This window comes from Chelonia mydas, chromosome 2, assembly GCF_015237465.2.
Source record: "Chelonia mydas isolate rCheMyd1 chromosome 2, rCheMyd1.pri.v2, whole genome shotgun sequence".
Lineage (NCBI taxonomy): Eukaryota > Metazoa > Chordata > Testudines > Cheloniidae > Chelonia > Chelonia mydas.
In genome coordinates this window covers 151,876,028-151,897,690 of record NC_057850.1, presented here as the reverse complement: position 1 = coordinate 151,897,690, position 21,663 = coordinate 151,876,028, and the positions used below count along the sequence as shown (strand labels likewise).

The 21,663-nt window shown below is 43.5% G+C and overlaps 1 protein-coding gene and 1 long non-coding RNA gene across 8 annotated transcripts in view; one reads left to right on the top strand and one right to left on the bottom strand.

The window, feature by feature from the left end:
• Window positions 1–21,663, top strand: part of LOC122464613 — a 93,176-nt gene that overhangs the window by 19,889 nt on the left and 51,624 nt on the right. The window lies entirely within an intron of this gene.
• LOC102945174 (palmitoyltransferase ZDHHC11) overlaps window positions 5,159–21,663 on the bottom strand; it is a 94,992-nt gene continuing 78,487 nt past the window's right edge. For 5 of the 7 annotated variants that reach the window (XM_043540358.1, XM_043540361.1, XM_043540360.1 and 2 more), the window contains exons 10-11: window positions 17,972–18,059; window positions 8,713–11,011 (exon numbers count right to left, since the gene is read on the bottom strand). In XM_043540358.1, coding sequence (XP_043396293.1) covers window positions 10,662–11,011; window positions 17,972–18,059 — 438 coding nt within the window. In that variant the 3' untranslated portion in view covers window positions 8,713–10,661. Of the gene's footprint in view, window positions 8,058–8,712; window positions 11,012–17,971; window positions 18,060–21,663 lie in introns of those variants that run through there. The other 2 variants (XM_043540359.1, XR_006288808.1) reach the window with 2 other exon arrangements.

Sequence of the window (21,663 nt, the reverse complement as noted above, 5' to 3'; positions counted from 1 at the left end):
GAGGGTGAAATTCATCCAGGATCTGCAAGAGGCCTATGTACCACTTATGCCCTCAGAATAGGACTTAAATCCAATTTAATTGGTGCATAGACCTTTGCACTAGGTGAATTTCACTCAGGAAGAGCAGCCACTGCAGGAATTTTGACTTACAGTGAATCATTTCAAATTTGCCAATCTGCAACCAGAGTAAGGTTAGGGTGACCAGATGTTCCGATTTTATAGGGACAGTCCTGATATTCAGAGCACTTATTACCCCTCACACTCTGTCCTGATTTTTCACACTTGCTATCTGGTCATTCTAAGTAAGGTAAACAGTGAATACACTATTCATGTAGATTATTCACCAAGAGGACATTTTGAAATTCATAACTTTGTAGATGCTAAAAATCCTGGTCTTAGGCTGTAGTGTAGAGAGAGAGAGCCTATGTTGCTCATGGGTGTGAATGAACCACCCCCGAGCGACATAAGTTACACTAGCATAAGCGCTTGTGTGCCCAGTGCTATGACTCCTGCCGACATAGCTTCTGCTGCGTGCAGAGGTGGTTTTATTATGCCAACAGGAGAGCGCTCTCCCATCAGCATACAGCACCTTCACCATGCCCGGTGCAGCGGCCCCAGTACAGCTGCAGCACTGTACACTTGGCTGTACAGACACTGGAATTATGGCTTATTACGGCAATCTGTAACCCACTAACCCCCCTTTTTGTCCTCTGACCACAGAGGAGTTAATGAGCCACTTCAGCTTGAATGGTCCCTTATGCTGAACTATCCCAGACCAGAGGAAGAGCTCTGTGTAGCTCGAAAGCTCATCTCTCTGACCAACAGAAGTTGGTCCAATAAAAGGTATTCCCTCACCCACCTTGTCTCTGTAATAAGAGGCCAGTGACTTCTGATCACCAGTGACCTGGGCTTCATTTAACTGGCAGTACCACTGTGCAAACACAGCTCTTCATTTTGTGAGAGGCTGGCTGCAAACCAAACCCTTAATATTAACTTGGAGGATTAACATCTAGATGAACATTCCCATAGCACGGCAACTTGTGTGACTGGGAGAGATACATTTTGAAGTACAGCCCTATCTGCTGATGCTTCCAGGATTAGGAGTTAAGTTTCATATATAGTAAACTCTTTGAGGCAGAAACTTTGTTCTATGGTTGTTGTGATACATGAAGGCAGGGTGGGGGGGAGTAGCTCCTTTTGATGGACACCCAGCCAGTTAGCTCCACAATCCCTCTTGGTCTCTGTTCTCTGCTTGCTTTACCTGTAAAGGGTTAACAAGCCCACAGGTAAAAGAAAATAAGTGGGCACCTGGCCAAAAGAGCCAATGGGAAGGTAGAACTTTTAAAATTGGGAAAGAAACTTTCCTTCTGTTGTTCTCTGGGCTGCAGGGATGGAGCAGCAATGCTGTGTATGGCTTGAACTAGGTATGAAAATTCATCTTCCATACCTAGAAGACATTATTTGAATAGGGAATGTTTAGTTAGACACAATCAGGTTTATATCTTATTTTGGCTTGTGGATCTCCTCTGTGCTAACCCTGATGCTTTCGTTTGCTTGTAACCTTTAAGCTGAACCTCCAAGGAGGCTGTTTTGGGTGCTTAATTTTTGAAATTGTTTCTTTTAAGATCCAGCAAAAAGCCTAAGTTCCAGATGTATTTTTTTCCTTTTTGTTTTTAATAAAATTTACCTTTTTTAAGAACAGGATTGGATTTTTGGTGTCTTAAGAGGTTTGTGAATATGCTGTTTGATTAGCTGGTAGCCACAGCTAATTCCTTTGTTTTCTTTCTCAGCTCTTCCCTGGAGGGGGGTGAAAGGGCCTGAGGGCACCCCCCCCCCCCCACCAAGGGAGGAATTCCCAATTGCTCTTTCCTGGGTTTAAAGGGTTTTTTTTGCACTTGGATGGTGGCAGTGTTTACCAGGCCAAGGTCAGAGAAATGCTGTAACCTTGGGAGTTTAATACAACCCTGGAGTGGCAAGTATTAATTTTTAGAATCCTTGTGGACCCCCACTTTCTGCACTCGGAGTGACAGAGTGGGGATTCAGCCTTGACAGTTGTACAGCACCACCTAGCAGAATGGTCCATGAACAGGGCTCCTAAGCCCTATGGTAATACAAACAACAAAGAGTTTCAGTATTGATTGATTATGTGCTTGAAGTAAAATGCTTTAAAACTTACAGTTTCACATTTTAGAGAGTAATTTCCATCAGTAATGCATTACAAGAAGTCTTTGTACATTGTTTTTAGAGCAGAGTTTTAGAAAATATGCCATTCCCCTTTAACTTAATGGGTAGCAACTTTCCCATATCAACTCCTACTAAGCCAACAAAAGAGCGATGCTGTCACTAGCTGTAGAATATCAAACTATGAGAAACTCAGGAAATGACTGGTATGATCATTCCAGTAGCTAAAAGAAATTTTTTAATAAATAAGTGTTGAGAAATCTAATACGTATCCCAATAGAGGTGGAAATATTGTCTCTGGTTTCACTATTGAAGAAGAAGCAGCTAATCTTAATATCAGACTCTTCATTATGATAAAAGTTGTGTAAGTACTAGCACAAAAAATGCAGTCTAGCTTATTTTGAAAACATCTACATTCATAGGAAGGCACCAACTTCTTGGTGGGAGGGGGGGAGGATTGGTACTGTATTTACAAATTCCCAATATTTAAAAAAATAGCTTTCCTTATTAGAGAATAATTTACTTACAATGGTCAGTTAAAAACCCAGCATTTGCACAGGTACCACATAGTAGGTATCTGAGCTTACCCCAGCTTTTGCCTTTACTCAGGACAGGAAACAGCTCGAGAAATAGCTGAGCAAATTTCATATATGGCAGTGGGGTAATTGTTCCTAAATATTGGAAGAATGCATTCATTTATTATTTAATAAATGAGCCCCTAAGTAAGCCTCCAATCACATGAACAATAAAACACACAAACATCAGTTAGACAGTTACCTCTGAATAGGGTCAAATGATAAGCTCAGGAGACGTTCATAATAGGAAAATACAGAGACCAGCGTTCCCTCTATTTTTTCCCACCCATGTGCGGAATGAATTTTGCTATGTGCACAGATATGGAGGTGTGGCAGGGGCGGGGCTGAGGGGTTTGGGGTGGGCTCAGGGCTGGGGCAGAGGGTTGGGGTTCAGTGGGTGCAGGCTCCAGGTTGGGGTGCAGGCTCTGGGGTGGGGCTGGGGCAGAGGGTTGGGGTGGGGTGGGGTGAGGGCTCTGGCTGGGGGTGTGGGCAGGGTGCAAGCTGCCTCGGGGGCTGCAGCAGGGAGAGAGGACTCCCCTCAGCCCTCTCGTCCCACAGCAGCACCTGGGCTGGGGAAGAGCATCTCTCCCTACTGCAGCAGCGCTGGGGCTGGGGCTGGGGATGAGGCGCCTCGCCCTGCCACAGCCCTGGAGCTGAGAGGGAGAGGTGTCTCGCCCCGTCGCAGCCCCGGAGCTGGTGGGGAGAAGTGCGCGTCCTCGCCGCACCGCAGCCGGGTTAAGTGCGTGGCCCCCTGTGCCGCTGCACAGGAACGCACCTCAGAGAGAATTTAGACAGAGACGTGATAACAAGAAAAAGCACAAAGAAGAATAAAATCAGAAGTACATAAAAATACATCCCAGCCAAAAAATTAAGTGTCAGATACGAATGTATAAGAGGGATGAGACAATTTACTACAACTAGGGTAGCAAAGCATTAGGGACATCAGTTTGACAATTTTCCCCATTTATTTCGCCCAGGAGACCCATTTCACCCAGCCTGGAGGCCAGAAAATAGGTATAACTTAGATACAGGTGCTGAGTCTTGGTCTTCTGGGATGGGGGGTTAAGTCCCCAGGCACAGAAACAAACCACTGTGACAACACTCAAAAGGTTAAAAAGTGTATGGAGGGGAGGGGAGGAGGAAGATTTACAAAGCAGAGATCGTCATTTTTAGTATTTTCGAAACTCTTGATTCTTCAATGTAAAGAAATATTATCCTGAAACCGTTTGGGCCTGGAGAGAGGCAAGTTTACTTGCTACACACACTCTTTTTGTAGGAAAAAAAAATGGAGAATTTAGATAATTTCTTTCCCATGTTCTATAGGCCAGGTACAGAGGATGGAATCAAATCCAGCTTCTGTTCCATCTGTAACAAGGCCACAAGTCATTCAAAATAATTTTTTGATTGACCCAAAGGGAGGTTGAGGTTGCTCGGCATTCAGAAAAGCACTCAATTTCTATTCAACAACTGTTTAGAAGTTGTAGAAGACTTTCCCCAGCACCTAATGCAGCCAATCCTTAAAAGGACCCTGAAGACTCAATCTTCACCATAGGTCTGTACAGAGAATCCCTCTGGAATGGGTAATCCTCTTGGCAGTGACTTATTCCCAATTTAGAAGTTGCCCATTCCTGTTTGCACTGAACTATACTGGATGAGTGGAACAAGTTCTCTCTTTTGATACAGCACACGTAGACATTTCAAAACCACTTTCTTTCAGGAAAGACTGAACAACACTCATGAAATATGCCTTCAACAATGGATTACCAGCAGCAAACAAGCAAATTAAAGAACAAACAAACAAAAGTTCACCACTCTTAAAGCTCTGCCTTCAGTGTACGATACAATGAACTGACTCCAAGGATTTACAAGAATTTGATTTCTTGTTAGAATCACATAGCTAGATCATGTCATTTATTACTTTTTTAAATGAACACAATTTATTCTGAATATATGGTTTTGGAAAATCCCCAAGAGTAGTTATTGCAATGATCTCTCCACCCACCCTCTCATTTTATCCCACTGCTGTCTAAATCACTTTTATTTATTTAAAAAAAAAGTCTTATATGGTCTAGTAAAAGTCAAGTTGAATATTTATTCGTGTACCAGAGTAATTTTATTGTTACTGAGACTAGTGTAGTATAAAAATCCCTTAGTGAATGCATATGTTTATGGAAAAAGAAAAGGAGTACTTGTGGCACCTTAGAGACTAACCAATTTATTTGAGCATAAGCTTTTGTGAGCTACAGCTCACTTCATTGGATGCATATGCATATATGTGTATGCATCCGATGAAGTGAGCTGTAGCTCACAAAAGCTTATGCTCAAATAAATTGGTTAGTCTCTAAGGTGCCACAAGTACTCCTTTTCTTTTTGCGAATACAGACTAACACGGCTGTTACTCTGAAACCTATGTTTATGGAGACACGAACATATTAGTATATGCGCACAATTTCAAATGGTTTTGATCACAGTTGTGTATTGCGTATTACATTTTGTGCTTTTGGTTTTAACGCATTTCATTCAACTGTAGACCTACCTGTTTATCATGTAACGCTATCCTTCTAAAAATGAATCTGCTTTACATTTAAAGGAATACTAGTAGATCTAGGTTCAATCTGCTGCTAACTTTAATTTCCCTCCATCTGATAGAGCTGACATATGGGAATTCTCTGTGACCACATGGTTCCAGTCCCATAAAGGCCCTGATTCAAGAAAGCACACACTTAACTTTCAGCACTTGATAAATTCCCTTAGCCTTCAAGGTGACTTAACTTTAAGCATTGATTAAGTGCAATCCTGAGTGGGGATGTTTTCCAGAATCAGGGCCATAGTCATCTAAATGATTGGGAAAGCCCCCACAGCTGCAGCTCTTACAGAAAGCAGGGAGAATATCTCCCAGGTATCCACAATCCCATACCATCTCTCAAGAAGAGGAGGAACCCTGGGTCACTGATTTATATCTGTTTGTGATGGGAGAAAACATTATCCAAGATTCTATCACTGCATTTGTTCTCATTAAGAAAAGTGGCCCATTAACAAAAGTGGAATTGGCCCATGTGCTTGCATTTCCAACTTGATGGACAGAAAGATTTTGCTGACATAGATCAATTTGCTGCCTGCTAAGAATCACAGATTTGTAAGTTGAAAGTAATTGTTGGAAGGAGAGAGAGATTCAAATATTTTTGCTGCAGTGGCAGCCTTACACAAAATTAGGGTTTATTAGGCTGCCACAAAACAGAAGATTTTTCTATTCATTTAATAAAAATGAAAAATGGAATGGATCCAGAGAGCCTGGATTGCTGAGCAGGTGTACAGCGCTTTTGCTTTGTTGTGTGTCAGGGGCTGTTTCCATTGCAGGAAGTTACTGCAGTTTTTCCAGTTTTTGCAGAATCATGATAGCAACAGAAAAACCTAACAGCAAGTTAAGATTTCTACTTGTATTACAAATACGCACTGCTTTTTTTACTGTGGCACAATGACAAAGCTGCCATGAGCTCACCAGGTGTTTCCAACTAGGTGATCTTCTCAAACTGATACTGCATGAACGACTGGAGCAGGGGATCACTCCAATAGCTTCCCTGTTGTTAGCTTTAGATTAATAGATTTTTAAGGCCATTACATCATCCACTCTGACCCCCTGTATATCAGAGGCCATTATATTTCATCTAGTTACCTCTGGATTGAGCGCATTTGTCTACGTATCAAAACTGTTTTCCATGCAGCGGATGTGAAAGAAAAGCTATTATATTATTAACTTGACGTGTATTTCCCCCCCAAAGTGTGGAAAATACTTTTCTGTTCATAATATATACCGGATCATACTGCCAGGCACAACTACAACATATACTCACAAATCTAACAAAGACTAACAAAAGATAGACTAACAAAAAAACCTGAAGACACCATCCCAGAAACAACTCACCTGAATCCACCTCCTCAGGCCAAAGACTGAGTGAACAGGCATTGCAGTGGGCCTGCGTGCTACAAAGGGTGACGTTTCATCAGGAAGTTTAACCCTGACACACACCATGCAGGATGCTACAGGTATGGCTTCACTGCAGAGTTAACTTGGGTGCTTGACACCTGGGTTTGAGCATCTGGATCGGCCTAGCCTGAGTGTGAGCAGCTACAGTGCAAAGCCATATCTGAGTTACTGAGTCCTCACTGGGGCTGCATTCAGCAGTGTGTATTGCTAGGACTTCTGGGGCCATATCCCATGGTTCTTTGTGCTGCAGTAAATTGAGCCACTCTCGTTCTCTCTCAGTGAATTGTGGAAGAACTCGTGTCCTTGTGGGCACACAGGCAGACTTATAGGTAGGCACTGAAGGATTATCAGCACTAAATGAGTTAGCCCACATCCTCAATGCAAAGTGGGCAGGTTACTAGTGAAAGCTGAATCCAGGCTCTAAACCACATCCCCAGATGGGCCAGTGTGAGTTTAAGACATCACCATACTCTGGGGAGACTGTTTGTGTATGGATGGAAGGGAGATAGTGGCAATACCAGCGTAAGAGCCCCAGTTAACTCTGCAGTGAAGACATACCCTGTGGAGTGCCAAACTTCCTATTGGCTCTTACAGACTGACTATCTTACACAGAGACCAATTGCAAAGACTAAGAGAGACAATATGGCTAGATAGATTATAGCAGTACTATTCCATTTATAAGTTATTTCTTGTTGTTCATTAAATGAGTTATTTTGAAACCATGAGCTCCTGGAGACATGCGAGTATGTGAGAATCTCAGCTTGCATTTTAGAAGTTTGTTTCTAGCCCTCTGATTGCAGAGAAAAGCTTGAAAATGTGAAACCTAAAAGCTCAAGAACCTGAAGGCAAATAAATAGAATGCAAAATGTAATATTTTTAAAATATCATGATTTTTTGGCATCTGGTTCACGGTTTTTGAATGGTTGGAATTCACAATACTACAAATTGGGGGGAGGGGATGGTCTTCTTTTACAAACATGCCCTCACCAGCCCTAGACGTACAAACCTTGTATCACAATGTGCCCCTGATCCTGATTATGTTCCTGTAGTAGAAAAAATAATAATAATACTGTCAATCAGCTGATCTTAACTATCAGGATGGAGCACAGGGACACAGATAATCAAACTCAAACCATACAGGATTAAACTAAGCCAACCCACTGAGCTGCATCTGGAAATGAACTGAAAGCCAGTGCAGCTTCAGACCATCTAGTTTGGTATCTCAGGAGAACAAAATACTTGCCAGAAAATGTCCCTCTTTATTCCAGTGTCTGTGCAGGGATTTGAGTTGACAGGAGCATTTTTTTAAACTAGATCTGAAAAGAAGTGCAGGAAGTCGTTAGAGGGCATAGATGCCTGACTGGTGGTCATTTCCTGTTTTTATGCATTCTTCTGAAATCAGGAAGCAAATATCCCCCAAAGTACATAATAAAATATTAAATGAGAAAACATAGAACAACGTTAGAATGAAATTAACCCATCTGTGACTCTACAACTCCATTAGTTGTTCGCTCTGTGTTTGTCTTAAAAAAAGAAAAGAAAAAACTGTCCTCAAAGTATACCTAATAATAATGCCTAGCTCTTATAAGGGCACTTTTCATCAGTAGATCTCAAAGCACTTTATTACAGAGGTCAGCATCATTATCCCCATTTGACAGAGGGGAAAACTGAGGCACAGAGTAAGGAAGTGACTTGTCCAAGGTCACCATGTAGGCCACTGGCATAACCGGAAACAGAGCCCAGGTCTCCTGAATCCCAGGCCTTTGCTCTTTTTACTAAGTCAAATGGACATAGAACAGTCAGGAAACAGTTTGGTTATAGCTGGGTTGCAACGAGTGTGCTTGTGGCAGATGTGTCTAGTATTTTAGATATTACCAACAACATTTAAAAATGTTATTGCCCCTTATGTGTGCAACAAGAACACTGTTTAATAAAATAAAGTTTGAACTTTTAAAACATTTTTACAATTCCTATGAAAAAACCTGAATTTATTGGATGACCATATTCCTTTAGAACAATTCACTTCAACTCACACAAATAATAAAAATTAAATAATCAGCAAAACTCCGCTGTATAAATAAAATATATTTTGTCCATATATAGTGAATTTCAAATATGCCCCTTTCCCTGTGAAAAATATAGGTAGATGTACATTTTCAAAATGAAGATTGATCTTAAAAAGGAAAACTGTAATTTAGAGACCACCACACTAATTGAGAGTTCATTAAAATGTTTCAATATCAAAAACAAATTAGGAAAAAAATCACTTTTTTGTAGAAATAAAACAAGCCATTTAAGAAAATGAGAAATAGTTCAAAATACAAGTACAGAGAACTTCATCCATTTTCTTCCAAAAACTGGGTTTGGGAAAAGCGGCTACCTAAGGCAAACGTTTCTAACTGGAATTTTGGCAATTTGTAGCTGTAGTTTTGAGAAACAAGTTATTTTCTTTAAAGCAGTTCGAAATGTGCATATTGAAAACAGACTTGTGATATCTTGGAGACCTGACATGTTATGCAAAGGATGATTATTCATCCTGGCTGCCTTGCCCATCTGATCCCTCCAAACCCATCCCCCTCTTTGGTCTAGTGCCCTCTCTCACGTCCTCTTCAAAATGGTCCTTGCCCCTTCAACTAGCCTCTCCTCAGCACAGAGGTGGGCAAACTACGGCCTGCGGGCCACATCCGGCCCGCGGGACCCTCCTGCCCAGCCTCTGAGCTCCTGGCCCAGGAGGCTCACCCCCGGCCCCTCCCCCGCAGCCTCAGCGTGCCATGCTGCAGGTGTAGTGTATTAAACTGCTCCGCGTAGGAATGTGCTACTGGTAGCAGTTACGGAGAGCAATTTACTACACTACACCGGCGCCACGCTCTGGGCAGCCGGGCAACGCTCTGGGCGGCGCGGTTGTAGCGTTGCCAGCCACTGGTGCTCTGTACTGTGTGGTAAGGGGGTAGGGAGCAGGGCGGGTTGGATAGAGGGCAGCGGAGTTCGGGTGGTGGTCAGGGGGTGGGGCGGTCAGAGGGCAGGGAATGGGGGGGGTTGAATGAGGCCAGGGATCCCGGGGAGGGGGGGGCAGTCAGGAAGGAGGGCGGGCTGGATGGAGTGGTGGGGGGCAGTCAGGGGACAGGGAGCGGGGGGTGTGTGGATGGGGCAGGGGCCCTGGGGGGCTGTCAGGGAACAGGGGGGATTGGATTGGGCAGGAGTCCCGGGGAAGGCCATCAGGGAGCGAGAAGCAAGGGGGGGGCAGATAGGGGTTGAGGGCATAGCCTCCCCTAACTGGCCCTCCATACAATTTCCAAAACCTGATGTGGCCCTCAGGCCAAAAAGTTTGCCCGCCCCTGCCTCAGCAGGTGAATAAGCTCATTCTCACTGTCCAGCTGCTATTGCCTATTGGCTACTTCTTCAGCAAGAGCTACTATGATCTCCATGCCAAAGTCTTCTCTCAGTCTCTACAGCCACCCATCTGCTGTCGTGACAGGGTGGATGATGGGGTAGGGCCAGGCAGTAGGAGATGATTACTCATGTGAAGAGTGCAGGCAGGAAGACAGGGTGACTCTGAACAAGGGGAGGCAGAGCTGGATAAAAATGATCATAGGTAGTTATTCTACCTTGGCCCTCAAAGTGGCTACACCCCCTTCTGCTTCTTCTTTCAATACCCCTCAAACAGCTAGCATAAAATCGGGAATTCAGCCATTCCCCAGAAGATATTCTGTATCAAAATTGTTCATCTCTCACAAGCCAATTGTAACCAGGATATCTGCTTTCCTGAAGGCCATCTAGATCTGTACTTCTGGCTACTTCCCAATATGAAAAAGGTTCCAGTTGCTCCAGTCTTTATATTAGTATCGTGAATTGGTCTCTGAGAAGTCTGCCTTTCAGTATTTCACAGTACTGCTGTTTCTCAGAATGGAAGACGTGATGCATCAGACTGCAAGGGAACTGTGTGTTGAAATTGGCTCTGAGGAGTCATTTTGTTTTGGTGAAGAAAAAGTGGTAGTTCCACTTTGTGCCATTTCAATGCCTTCTTTTGCCAGTGCTGTCCTTTTGCAATGATTGGCAGATTCCTCTATAGAAGCATCTGGCCTTCCACTTTCAGGGGCACTCAGTACCTGATCGGAGATGGCCAAAGTGTTTGCATTCACAGAACACACTAGAAGAGTGCTGTTCCTTGTGGATTCTTCATGGAGATTTCGCGGAGATGGGATCTGCTTCATGGAGCCAAGACTTCCCCAGTGAGATTCCTCTAACGACTGGTTGCAGTTAGACTGTGAGTCTGCTCGGAAGCAAAGTGAAAATGAATCTTGAAAGTGCTCTGTGGGCTAGCTTTCAAAAGTGAGATTCAGGCCTTGAACATCATATAGCAGTGATTTACTTTTTACTGACTTTAAAAGCAGAAGAAAATACAGAGTCACAAGTGAATATTTTTGTTCTGTTTTAGTTGAAGTGTTTAAAGAAAAATATAATAGCATTTCAATTTAAGGTAGCCCAAACCAGTGATACTCAGACTGCGGCTCGTGAACCGCAAGGGGTGCGTTAATGTGTCTCCTGCAGCTCTTTGCAGCACATGATAGTAAAACACTGTGTGACTTAATTATTAACCAAAGTTATTAACCAATCAGGATGCTCTTACTATGTTATTAACCAATTAAGTTATCAATTTGCACTCAGTTAATATATATATGTACACCCTAAGTATTTCCCCTGTCATACTGTTTAAGTATGAATAGTACTCTAGTAAATGAAACAATGAATTCATACTACTGTGGCTCTTTTGGGTAATGCTGATTGCTAATTTGGCTTCTGAACCACTTTGGGCTGAGTACCACCAGTCTAATCATATGCAAGGAGCCAACAAACAGCTGGAAACAGGGGAGTTTGAATGGGAATTTGTAGGAGTTGGGGAAGGGGGGAAGAGAGGAGCGTGTGTGTGTGTGTGTTTTTCTCTCTCTGTCTCTCGCCAGGAGCTTAGGCGGGAAGGCTATGATAGGCTACAGAGGCCGGAGTGGTAGTGACCCAAGGAATGGAAGAAACAATGTGGATAACTAGATGTGGAAGCTGAGGGATGTACATTATCCTGGAGTGGGTACCTGAAAGGTGCTTTGTTTGGTGTGCAGTGCCGCCTGATAGATCTGATGGAAGAGAAGAATGGAGGCTCGGATCAAGGCCGAAACTATGGTTGAGTTTTGAAGGGGACTTGAGCAGATGATGGAGGGAAGGCAAGTGGAGGCTGAACAGAAACTTCAGAACTTGCAGATGCAAGCTGGATGGGGGAACTTTGAGGGTGGATTGCTGGATGAGGAAAGTGGCCAGTGGAAGCATGTGATAAAAGTATCAGGCAGAGGAAAAACGACAGGACAGTGAAGGAGAAATAGAGCTCAGGGATAGGTTTACTGAGTTGGAATATTAAGAAGGGGCGCAGCAGGCGGTAACAGAAGGTGGAAGGGCAAGAAAGAAGAGAAAAGCGGCTAGTCCTAAAAGAAGAGGGGAAGAGTCAATGGAGACAGCCAGAGTTCAGAGACCCAGAAGGACAGAGGATGAGTTGCAGAAGATGGCATGTGAGAACAAAAGACAAGGGGTCTTGCAGCCGGAAAGAACAGAAAGAGGAAGGCCAGAGAGCTACACCAGGAAGAGTCAGATCTACATGACTGGGGACTCCCTACCAAGAAGAACAGACAGGACCGTCACCAGAGCTGATCTGAAGAACAGAAGGGTGTGCAGTCTACTGGGAGTTAAGATATGGGATGTGTACATGAGGCTGAAGAGGAGCCTAATTGGAGCAGGAAAGAATCCACTGATTATCCTTTACAAGGGGACAAATGACACAGCCAGATTCTCACTGGAACACATCAATGGAGACTATGCCAAGCTGGGGAAGACACTTAAAGAAATGGAGGCTCAGGTGATCTTCAGTGGGATTCTAACCTGTCCACAGAGGAGAAGAATGAAAGAGAGACAAGATGATGATGATTAACAGTTGGCTCAAGGAAGTGGTGCCATAAGGAGGGCTTTGGGATGTTCAACCACTGAGAGGCATTCACCAACAGAGGACAGTTCTCATGGGATGGACTCCACCAGAGCAGGGTGGGAAATAGACTGCTGGGATGGAGGTTGGCACAACTGATTAAAAGAGCTTTAAATTAGGATCTCGGGGGAGGCTGCTAGGAGATGCTCACGTAATCTCCACGCCTGATTCTAACGTGGAGAGGGAGGAAAATTAAAGAGAGGACCCAGCAGTGGAGGAAGGAATGACAGAGGGTAGAAGAATGGACATCAAGAGGAAAAGATTGTTACTGTCAGTGGTATTGGCACTGTCAGGTAGGCGATACTGGCAGGAGAATGACTGTACTTAATTGGGCGAGGAATCTGGGTGAAGCCTAGTACAAACAGCGAAGATGTCTGTACACCAATACAGGGAGCCTGGGTAACAAAATGGAGGAACTAGACCTACTGGTGCTTAAAACCAGATATTATAGGAATAACAGAAACACGGTGGAATAGTAGTCATGACTGGAGTACAGTTATGGATAGGAATGTGCCGTGCAGAAAAGGCAGAAATAAAGGTAATGGTGGAGCAGCAGCATTGTACATTAATGACAAGGTAGACTGTAAAGAAATTGACAGTGATGGAACGGATAAAGTGGTATCTGCTTGTGTCAAAATCACTTTGGGAAAGAAAGCTAACACAGGCTCCACTGTGACAGTGTTTGGAGTATGCTACAGACCCCCAGGATCCAAGCTGGGATATGAATAGTGACCTTTAATGAAATAAATACTACGGTGAATTGGTGTGATTATGGATGACTTTAACTTCCCAGATATAGATTGAAGGACAAGTTCTACTAATAATGGTAGGGCCTAGATATTCCTAGAGTTGATAGCTTACAGATTTCTTCATCAAATCAACATTTTAGATTTAATATAAGTAAATTGCAAGGTCCTCATAGAAGAACTGGATGTACAGAACAATCTTGGTTCAAGTGATCATGAGTAATTCAGTTTAAACTAAATAGAAAGAAACAAAAATAGGTCAGCAATTAAGGTCCTTGATTTCAAAAGGGCAAACTTAAAAAAATTAAGCAAAGTAATAAGGGAAGTGGAAAGGATCTGAATGTGGAGGAGGCTTGGAAGTCAAAGTTGCAGAAGCTATCTGAAGTCTGCATCCCAAGCAAAGGGGAAAAGAATTCATAGGAAAGGTTGCAGACCAAAGAGGATGAACAAGCATCTCAATCAGGTGATTAAGAGGAAGCAGAAAGCCTGCAAGGAATGGAAGATGGGATGGCTCAATAAGGAAAGCTCTTTCTTGAAGGTCATAAAAGCATAGGGTTAAAGTAAGAACTGCCAAAAGCCAAGCAGAGTTGGACCTTGGAACTGAAATTAAAACCAGTAGGTAATGAAGAGCTATGGGGTAGTGGCAGGGTGGCTAATGGAAATGAGGATGTGGAAGTAGAAGTTACTACCACATCCAAGGTTGAAGTCATTCTCAAACAGCTTAATGGGAGCAATCGGGGGCAGGGGAGCAGGAAAGGGGCAGATAATCTCCATCCAAGAATATTAAAGAAACTGGCTCATGAAGTTGCAAACCCAATAGCAAGGATTTTTAACGAATTTGTAAATTCAGGGGTTGTACCCAATGGCGGGAGAATTGCTAATACAGTACTTATTTTTAAGAAAGGGGGAAAAATGTGATCCAGGAAACTATAGGCCTGTTAGTTTGACCTCAATTGTGTGCAAGGTCTTAGAACAAATTTTGAAAGAGAAAGTAGTTAAGGACAAAGAGGTAAATGGTAATTGGGATAAAATACAAAAAGGTTTTACAAAAGGTGGATTGTGTCAGACCAACCTGATCTCTTTGACTATTAGCGCTAAATATGCCCAACGGCCTGTGATGGGATGCTAGATAGGGTGGGATCTGAATTACTACAGAGAATTCTTTCCTGGGTGTCTGGCTGGTGAGTCTTGCCCACATGCTCAGGGTTTAGCTGATCGCCATATCTGGGGTCGGGAAAGAATTTTCCTCCAGGGCAGATTGGCAGAGGCCCTGGGGGTTTCGCCTTTCTCTGCGGCGTGGGGCATGGGTCACTTGCTGGAGGATACTCTGCACCTTGAAGTCTTTAAACGACGAGTTGAGGACTTCAATAGCTCAGACATAGATCAAGGGTTTGTTACAGGAGTGTGTGGGTGAGATTCTGTGGCCTGCGTTGTGCAGGTGGTCAGACTAGATGATCATAATGGTCCCTTCTGACCTTAAAGTCTATGAGTCTTTCTTTGAAAAGATAACTGATTTTTTAGACAAAGGAAATGCAGTAGATCTAATCTACCTGGATTTCAGGAAGGCATTTGATACAGTTCCACATGGAAAATTATTAGTTAAATTGGAGAAGATGGGGATGAATATGAGAATTGAAAGGTGGATAAGGAACTTGTTAAATGGGACACTACAACAGATCATACTGAAAGGTGAAGTGTCAGGCTGGAGGTTACTGTTGGAGTCCCTCAGGGAACCAATCTTATTTAAAACAGTTTTATTACTGACCTTGGCACAAAAAGTGAGAGTATGCTAATAAAATTTGCAGATAACACAAAAGTTGGGAGGTATTACCAACAAGGAGGAGGACCGGAAAATCTAAAAAGACCTGGACAACCTTGAAAACTGGAGTAATAGAAATGGGATGAAATTAAATAGTGCAAAGTGCAAGATCATGCATTTAGGGACTAACAACAAGAATTTGAAGTTGGGGACTTATCAGTTGGAAGTATATTGGGCAATCACAGGATGACTATAAGCCGCCAGTGTGATGCGGCCATGAAAAAGGATAAAGCAATCATAGCGTGCATCAGGTGAGGTATTTCTAGTAGAGACAGAGAAGTGTTAGTACCACCGGTGAGACCTCATCTGGAATACTGTGTGCAATTCTGGTCTCCCATGTTTAAGAAAGATGAATTCAAACTGGAACAGGTGCAGAGAATGGGTACTAGGATGATCCGAGGAATGGAAAACCTGTCTTATGAAAGGAGACTCAAGGAACTTGGCTTGTTTACCTTACCTAAATGAAGGATGAAAGGAGAGATGATTGCTCTCTATAAATACATCAGAGGGATCAATAGCAGGGAGTTATTTAAGTTAAGGGTCCACGTTGGCACAAAAGAAAACGCAGATAAACTGGCCATCAACAAGTTTAGACTTGAAATTAGATGATGGTTTCGAACCATCAGAGAAGTGAAGTTCAGGAATAGCCTTCCAAGGGGAGAAGTGGGGGCAAAAAAAACTCCTAATTGGTTTCAAGACTGAGCTTAATAAGTTTATGGAGGGGATAGTATGAGGAGGTTGCATACAATGGTATGTGGCCCATTTGCAACTGCTAGCAGCAAATATCTTCATTGGCTGGAGATGGGGACCTCAATGGAGAGAGCTCTGAGTTAATACTGTTCAGTGAATTCTTTCCCAAGCGTCTGGCTGGTGGATCTTGCTGACATGCTCAGGGTCTAACTGATTGCCATATTTGGGGTCGAGAAGAAATTTTCCCTCAAGTCAGATTGGCAGAGACCATGGGAGGTTTTCACCTTTCTCTGCAGAATGGGGCCTGGGTCTCTTGCAGGTTTGAACTAGAGTAAATGGTGGATCCTCTGTAACTTGAAGTCTTTAAATCATGATTTGAGGACTTCAGTAACTCAGCCAGAGGTTATGGGTCGATTACAGGAGTGGATAGGTGAGGTTCTGTGGCCTGCAATGTGAAAGAAGTCCGACTAGATAATCATGATGTTCCCTTCTGGCCTTAAAGTCTATGTGTCTAATGCAACGTTTATTTCTCGACTGTCTATGTTATGGTTTTGAAAAAAGTTGTTCTGTTTTAAGTACAGTAAATCAGAGTAATGCAATAATGGTGAAACTGACTTGTGATAGTTGATAGATTTTCAAGAATTATGGTAAAATATAAAGTTTTAATTTTCAGAACCTAAAAAAGGTCATTTGTGACAAAGTATACCATTGTGGAATTATTTTTATACAGACTGTTAAAATGCAGATTTTTGGATACTAGCTTTGTTACACACTCATAAATCTCACTGTTACAGTTGCAACAGAGCAAGTAGAATCACAGAATCATAGAATATCAGAGTTGGAAGGGACCTCAGGAGGTCATCTAGTCCAACCCCCTGCTCAAAGCAGGACCAATCCCCAATTTTTTTTGCCCCAGATCCCTAAATGGCCCCCTCAAGGGTTGAACTCACAACCCTGGGTTTAGCAGGCCAATGCTCAAACCACGGAGCTATCCCTCCCCTGTATAGTGATGATTTAAATACCTATTAGCAATGAAAATCTATTTGTCAACTCTAACCTCTCTGTGTTATATTATACACCTAAAAATATTTCTTATATTTACAATAGAAATAGCTTCAGTAACTTATCTGTTGGAAAACATTGACTTTAGCCAACAATAGCAAATTTGTACTAAAAATTGATTTACGGAAAAAAATGAACAAATCATACATGCATAGGAATTACTTTTAAAAAAGTTATCTTAGTAAGGATGTTCAAGATAAATTCAGCCCTGGTGGAAATCTATACAACTCCAATGAAGTCAACAGAATTGAACCCAGTTACATCAGGGCTGACTATGGGCCTCAAAATATCTCCTAAAAATACCGAAAGTGATTACCCCACATTAGCCAACCCCATTTAAAGTTAGAAGAATGAAAAAATGCATTAAAAACAACCCACTTTACTTTGACATTCTTACAAAAATGGATTTTCTACAAAGAAAAAACACTTCTTGGCTAAGCCTTATAAGAAAGGTGGTACCCCATAGCAAATATCATGGCCGTTATAAACTTGGTTTTCTATAAAAAACCCACACAAACCCTGAAAGATAATTAACTATAGTGTTGCTAGCAAGTCCCTCAGCAATGACTATAATGCTTAGCTGTCAAGCAGCACTAGAATACAGTATTTGCTGTGGTGATCAGGAGATAGTACAAGGATACATTATGTATATACATACATCAGTTATGTTGTCAGTATGTGTCCCGGTTAAGATTAGGTTAAATGAATATTTAGACCTTAGAGGGAAAAACTGCACAGTAATTTTTCCACTGAATGCATCCTATGAAGTGAGCTGTAGCTCACGAAAGCTTATGCTCAAATAAATTTGTTAGTCTCTAAGGTGCCACAAGTCCTCCTTTTCTTTTTTTAGTAATTCTTCTGTAATTAAAATCAAGTGTTATAAAAAGGTCTTACCTCCAAAGTCTGCCATTTCAGTATCACTTATTTCCTTGTTCTGATGAATATTCTCACACAGAGTTTCTTTAGTCCTTTTTGGCACAGTCTACAAAAAACAAATCAGATTTGTAAATTAATCCCAGCTATAGATTGCCAGGTCACTTGGGCGGAGCCTAATGCCAATATAGCATGCCACTGCGGCTTTTCAGAATGATGAAAGCCTCTCCTCTAACAGCCTCTCAGAAGTTTTTCCAAGAGACTCACTGAGTATGGAAACCAGGAGTCACCTTGACTTAAATTTTACATTGAGCTTTTGCCCAGTATGCCCACTATCGCTACTTTTTAGCATGATGGTGATCTCCGCAAGTTTAGCACAGTAGGTAAATAGGAGCATAGGCCCACTGGTCGGGTCTAGTATGGGAATTCCTGTCTGACGGTGGCAGGTACTTAGTGTTGCACAGGAAGGCCCAATGAGCACTGCTCTAGACAATTATAAAATTATAATTTGCTCATCAGGAAAGTTTCATTTGAACCATCGGCAGTTAGGGACCAATTTTACTCCCAGTTAAATCAGAGCAAAAACACCCATTGGCTTCAATAGTGCCCAATCAGGCCCTTTAGGATACAGCATGCAGCAGTGAGAGTCTCAGAGCCCAGGTCGACAGATCGGGACTGCAGGACTCAGGCCACCACTCTAAAAATAGCTGGATAGACACTGCGGCTCAGGCTTTATCTCCCATTCTAAAAGCCTAGCTAATGTAATGTCACAGGTTCTCATTACTAATATAAACGTCTTATCCTTTTTGAATCCTGCCCCCATCCCCTCTGGGCTGCTGTGAGAGGTAATGTGGAAAGCTCTCCACTGCTCCTCTGCCCTCCATTGTTTGTATCTTCACCTCCCAAGAATATCACCAGCATGGGCGGTGGGTGAATCGCAGGTTTGGAGAGGCTTGCCCCTGGCCATCTCCCTTCCCCCGCCGGAGCCCAGAGCCCCCCATCCCCGACAGCCCCAGGCTGCCCGAGTGACCCCCCGCAACCCCGGAGCACTTGGTGGGTGGGCAGACAGCGCAGCCCCCAGCCCAAGCCCCATAGCAGCGGGTGGGCAGGCAGCTGTGTGCGGCTCCCAGCGTGGCGGGCAGGCAGGCAGCATGGCCCCCAGCCCCGGAACGCCCAGCTCCTGCTGTTCAGAGTCCCGGGCTGCAGACTGGCTCCCAGTAGCCCCAAACTGGGGCAAGGGCGCTGGAGCCCTCCCAAAAGTCGGGGGGGGGCAGGGGCCCGCACCCAAGGTGGAGGCAAAAGTAGCCCCCTGCCCATGTCCCAGGCCACCTGCCCAGGGCAGGTGAAGGGACCCCAGCTCCCCACACGGTTCCCCCAGTGGCTGGGCTGTGGCTCTGAGGGCCCCCACGGCCCGAGCTGGGTCAGGGAGAGCCACACAGGCAGCTGGTGTGGTGTCGCAGACCCTCCTCCTGCTCCAGGTAGCTGGGGAGCCTGGCAGATGGGGATACAGGCTGGGGGCTGCCCCACCCGCCCCACACATCCCGAGAAGGTGGAGGGTCCCGCTGCAGCTCCCCACAGCTGCCTGGGTTCCCCAGCCAGGTTCCATGCTGGCCTGGCAGGGGTGGAGCCTTGGTGGGGAAGAGACCCCCAGTTCTGGTGCCACTGGCCCAGGGCCCCAGCCATGTGAGAAGGAAGAGCCACAGCGGAGCATGGCGGGAAGCAGGAGGGAGTCTGGGGGTGGAGTCTGGGCAGGGCTACGCAGGCCAGTTGGGTAGGCTTAGCCTTCCCCTGCCTTCGATACCTACCGCCCATGATCACCAGTGTCCGCCTTTGCAACTTATCAGGGCTGTTCCCAGAAGCAATGGGAGGTCAACATGATTCATGACAGTTCTGACGTTTTTGCCCACAAGAATCTAAATAGCAGAAGTGAAACTGACCAATGTCTTCTCATCTTTACACAGCTGCTGCTTACAAAGCTATGAGCATCAGTAGATGCACTGGGGCTGCTTGTGGACAGCATTGCATCTGTTGTACTCAGATGACATTTGGAAACCTATTTTCATTTTCTAAAAGGTCCTTATGGTTATGCAAATCAAGTTCTGGAAAAGGCATGGCAAGGGAATGAGTGGATTTTTCAAGCCTTATCAAGATATGGGGAATTTATCTATGCTAAGTTTTTAAAAAAATCAGAACTGGCACACACAGAATTAAGTGATAGTATTACTTGCATGATTACCACTTTTACTGTAATACTTGGCATTTTTTTTTAGTCTTCACATATTTCCAGTAAAGAGCTGTCCACAGACTTCTACCTTTCCTTATCTCAACAGTCATCAGAAAAACATGTGGCTGCAAAAATAAATAGCTGTGAATAAATTAGTGAACAATGAATGGCCCTTTCATGCTAAGGTCTGGAACACTTTATGGTTTGCTTAACTGTTGGGAAAGGGACTATCTACAATAAGTTTGCTATGACAACGAACAGACTGTTTACTTATCCTTTCTTCCCTTTCCATTACTCTTCAATAATATTAACATCTGATAAGGATGAAAAATTAGAAACTATGTATAAACTAACACACCAGATTGTAAACTTTTCAGGGCAGCGATTGTGTGTCTTCTTCTCGGGTCTGGAAAGTGTCTAGCACCCTTTGGACACATCCACAATCTAAAATAATGTTAGGTGAAGATCAGCAAATCTCAAATGTAAGAACAGTTTGCAGACCCCAAGGAAACACTGTTCCCAGGCACTTAAATTCATAAATTTACCCTCTGTAGGAGGGAGCCATACAATTCCCCATTATTTAATGAAGACCAAAGAAAAGCAAGGCAAGAGAGCAGAGGAGAGTTCTGTGTTTTTTCCACCTTACTATCCACTTTGATACTGGTTGGAGTGTTTTCTTGTGGCCAGGACACTGACAGTCATTTGCTACTGAAACTTCTGGGTTCTCATCAGATCATGTTTACTTTTATGTTATGAATTTTTCTTTGTGCAACAAGTACCCCAGTGAAGGTGTCCAGTCAGTCATTTTTCCATAGTTTAGATGTTTCACCATTTCCTAGTCCTGTCAAGCATTTTCTGTTGGGTGAGGATTAGAGGCCCAGAGCAAGCCCTGAAGAATAGCCTCTATGTGCAGTGTGCCTTATTTCTGAATTTTCTAAAGGCTGTACCAAACAGCATGTAATAGGTCCAAACTCTAATTCTATAAGCTAACCACCTCAAAGACAGCAGTTCTTTTCTGTGGCAAGAAGGGCATCCTCAACGACAGTTCCATCTCCTTTCCTGTCCTGCTCAACTCATATCTCCCATTTACCTTTGTTGTCTATAACTCTGGAATCATCCTTGACTCCGAATTCCCTTCTCCTGAAAATCTGTCTTATCACTTGTGGTGACTGACTGTCCAGTTACTCACCCCTTTTACAGATTGTTCCAGATCTTAAAAGTCGTTAGCTGCAGTTGGAGTTGGAGAATGAACGTAGGAATGGAGTGGACTTGCTGCAGTTTAGAATAAGGGCCCTAACGCTGTGCTAACTTAGTTCACTTTGTTACAACTGTTGTTTCTTACTCCAGTTGAAGTAATTTGCATTTACTTGAAGGCATGACTGACTTCTCTCGATCAGGAGACAAATCACTACCTCCACCACAATGCCTATGTATGCCTCTGTCTCTACTCCACCTCTGCTGAAACCCTCATCCATGCCATTGCCATAAC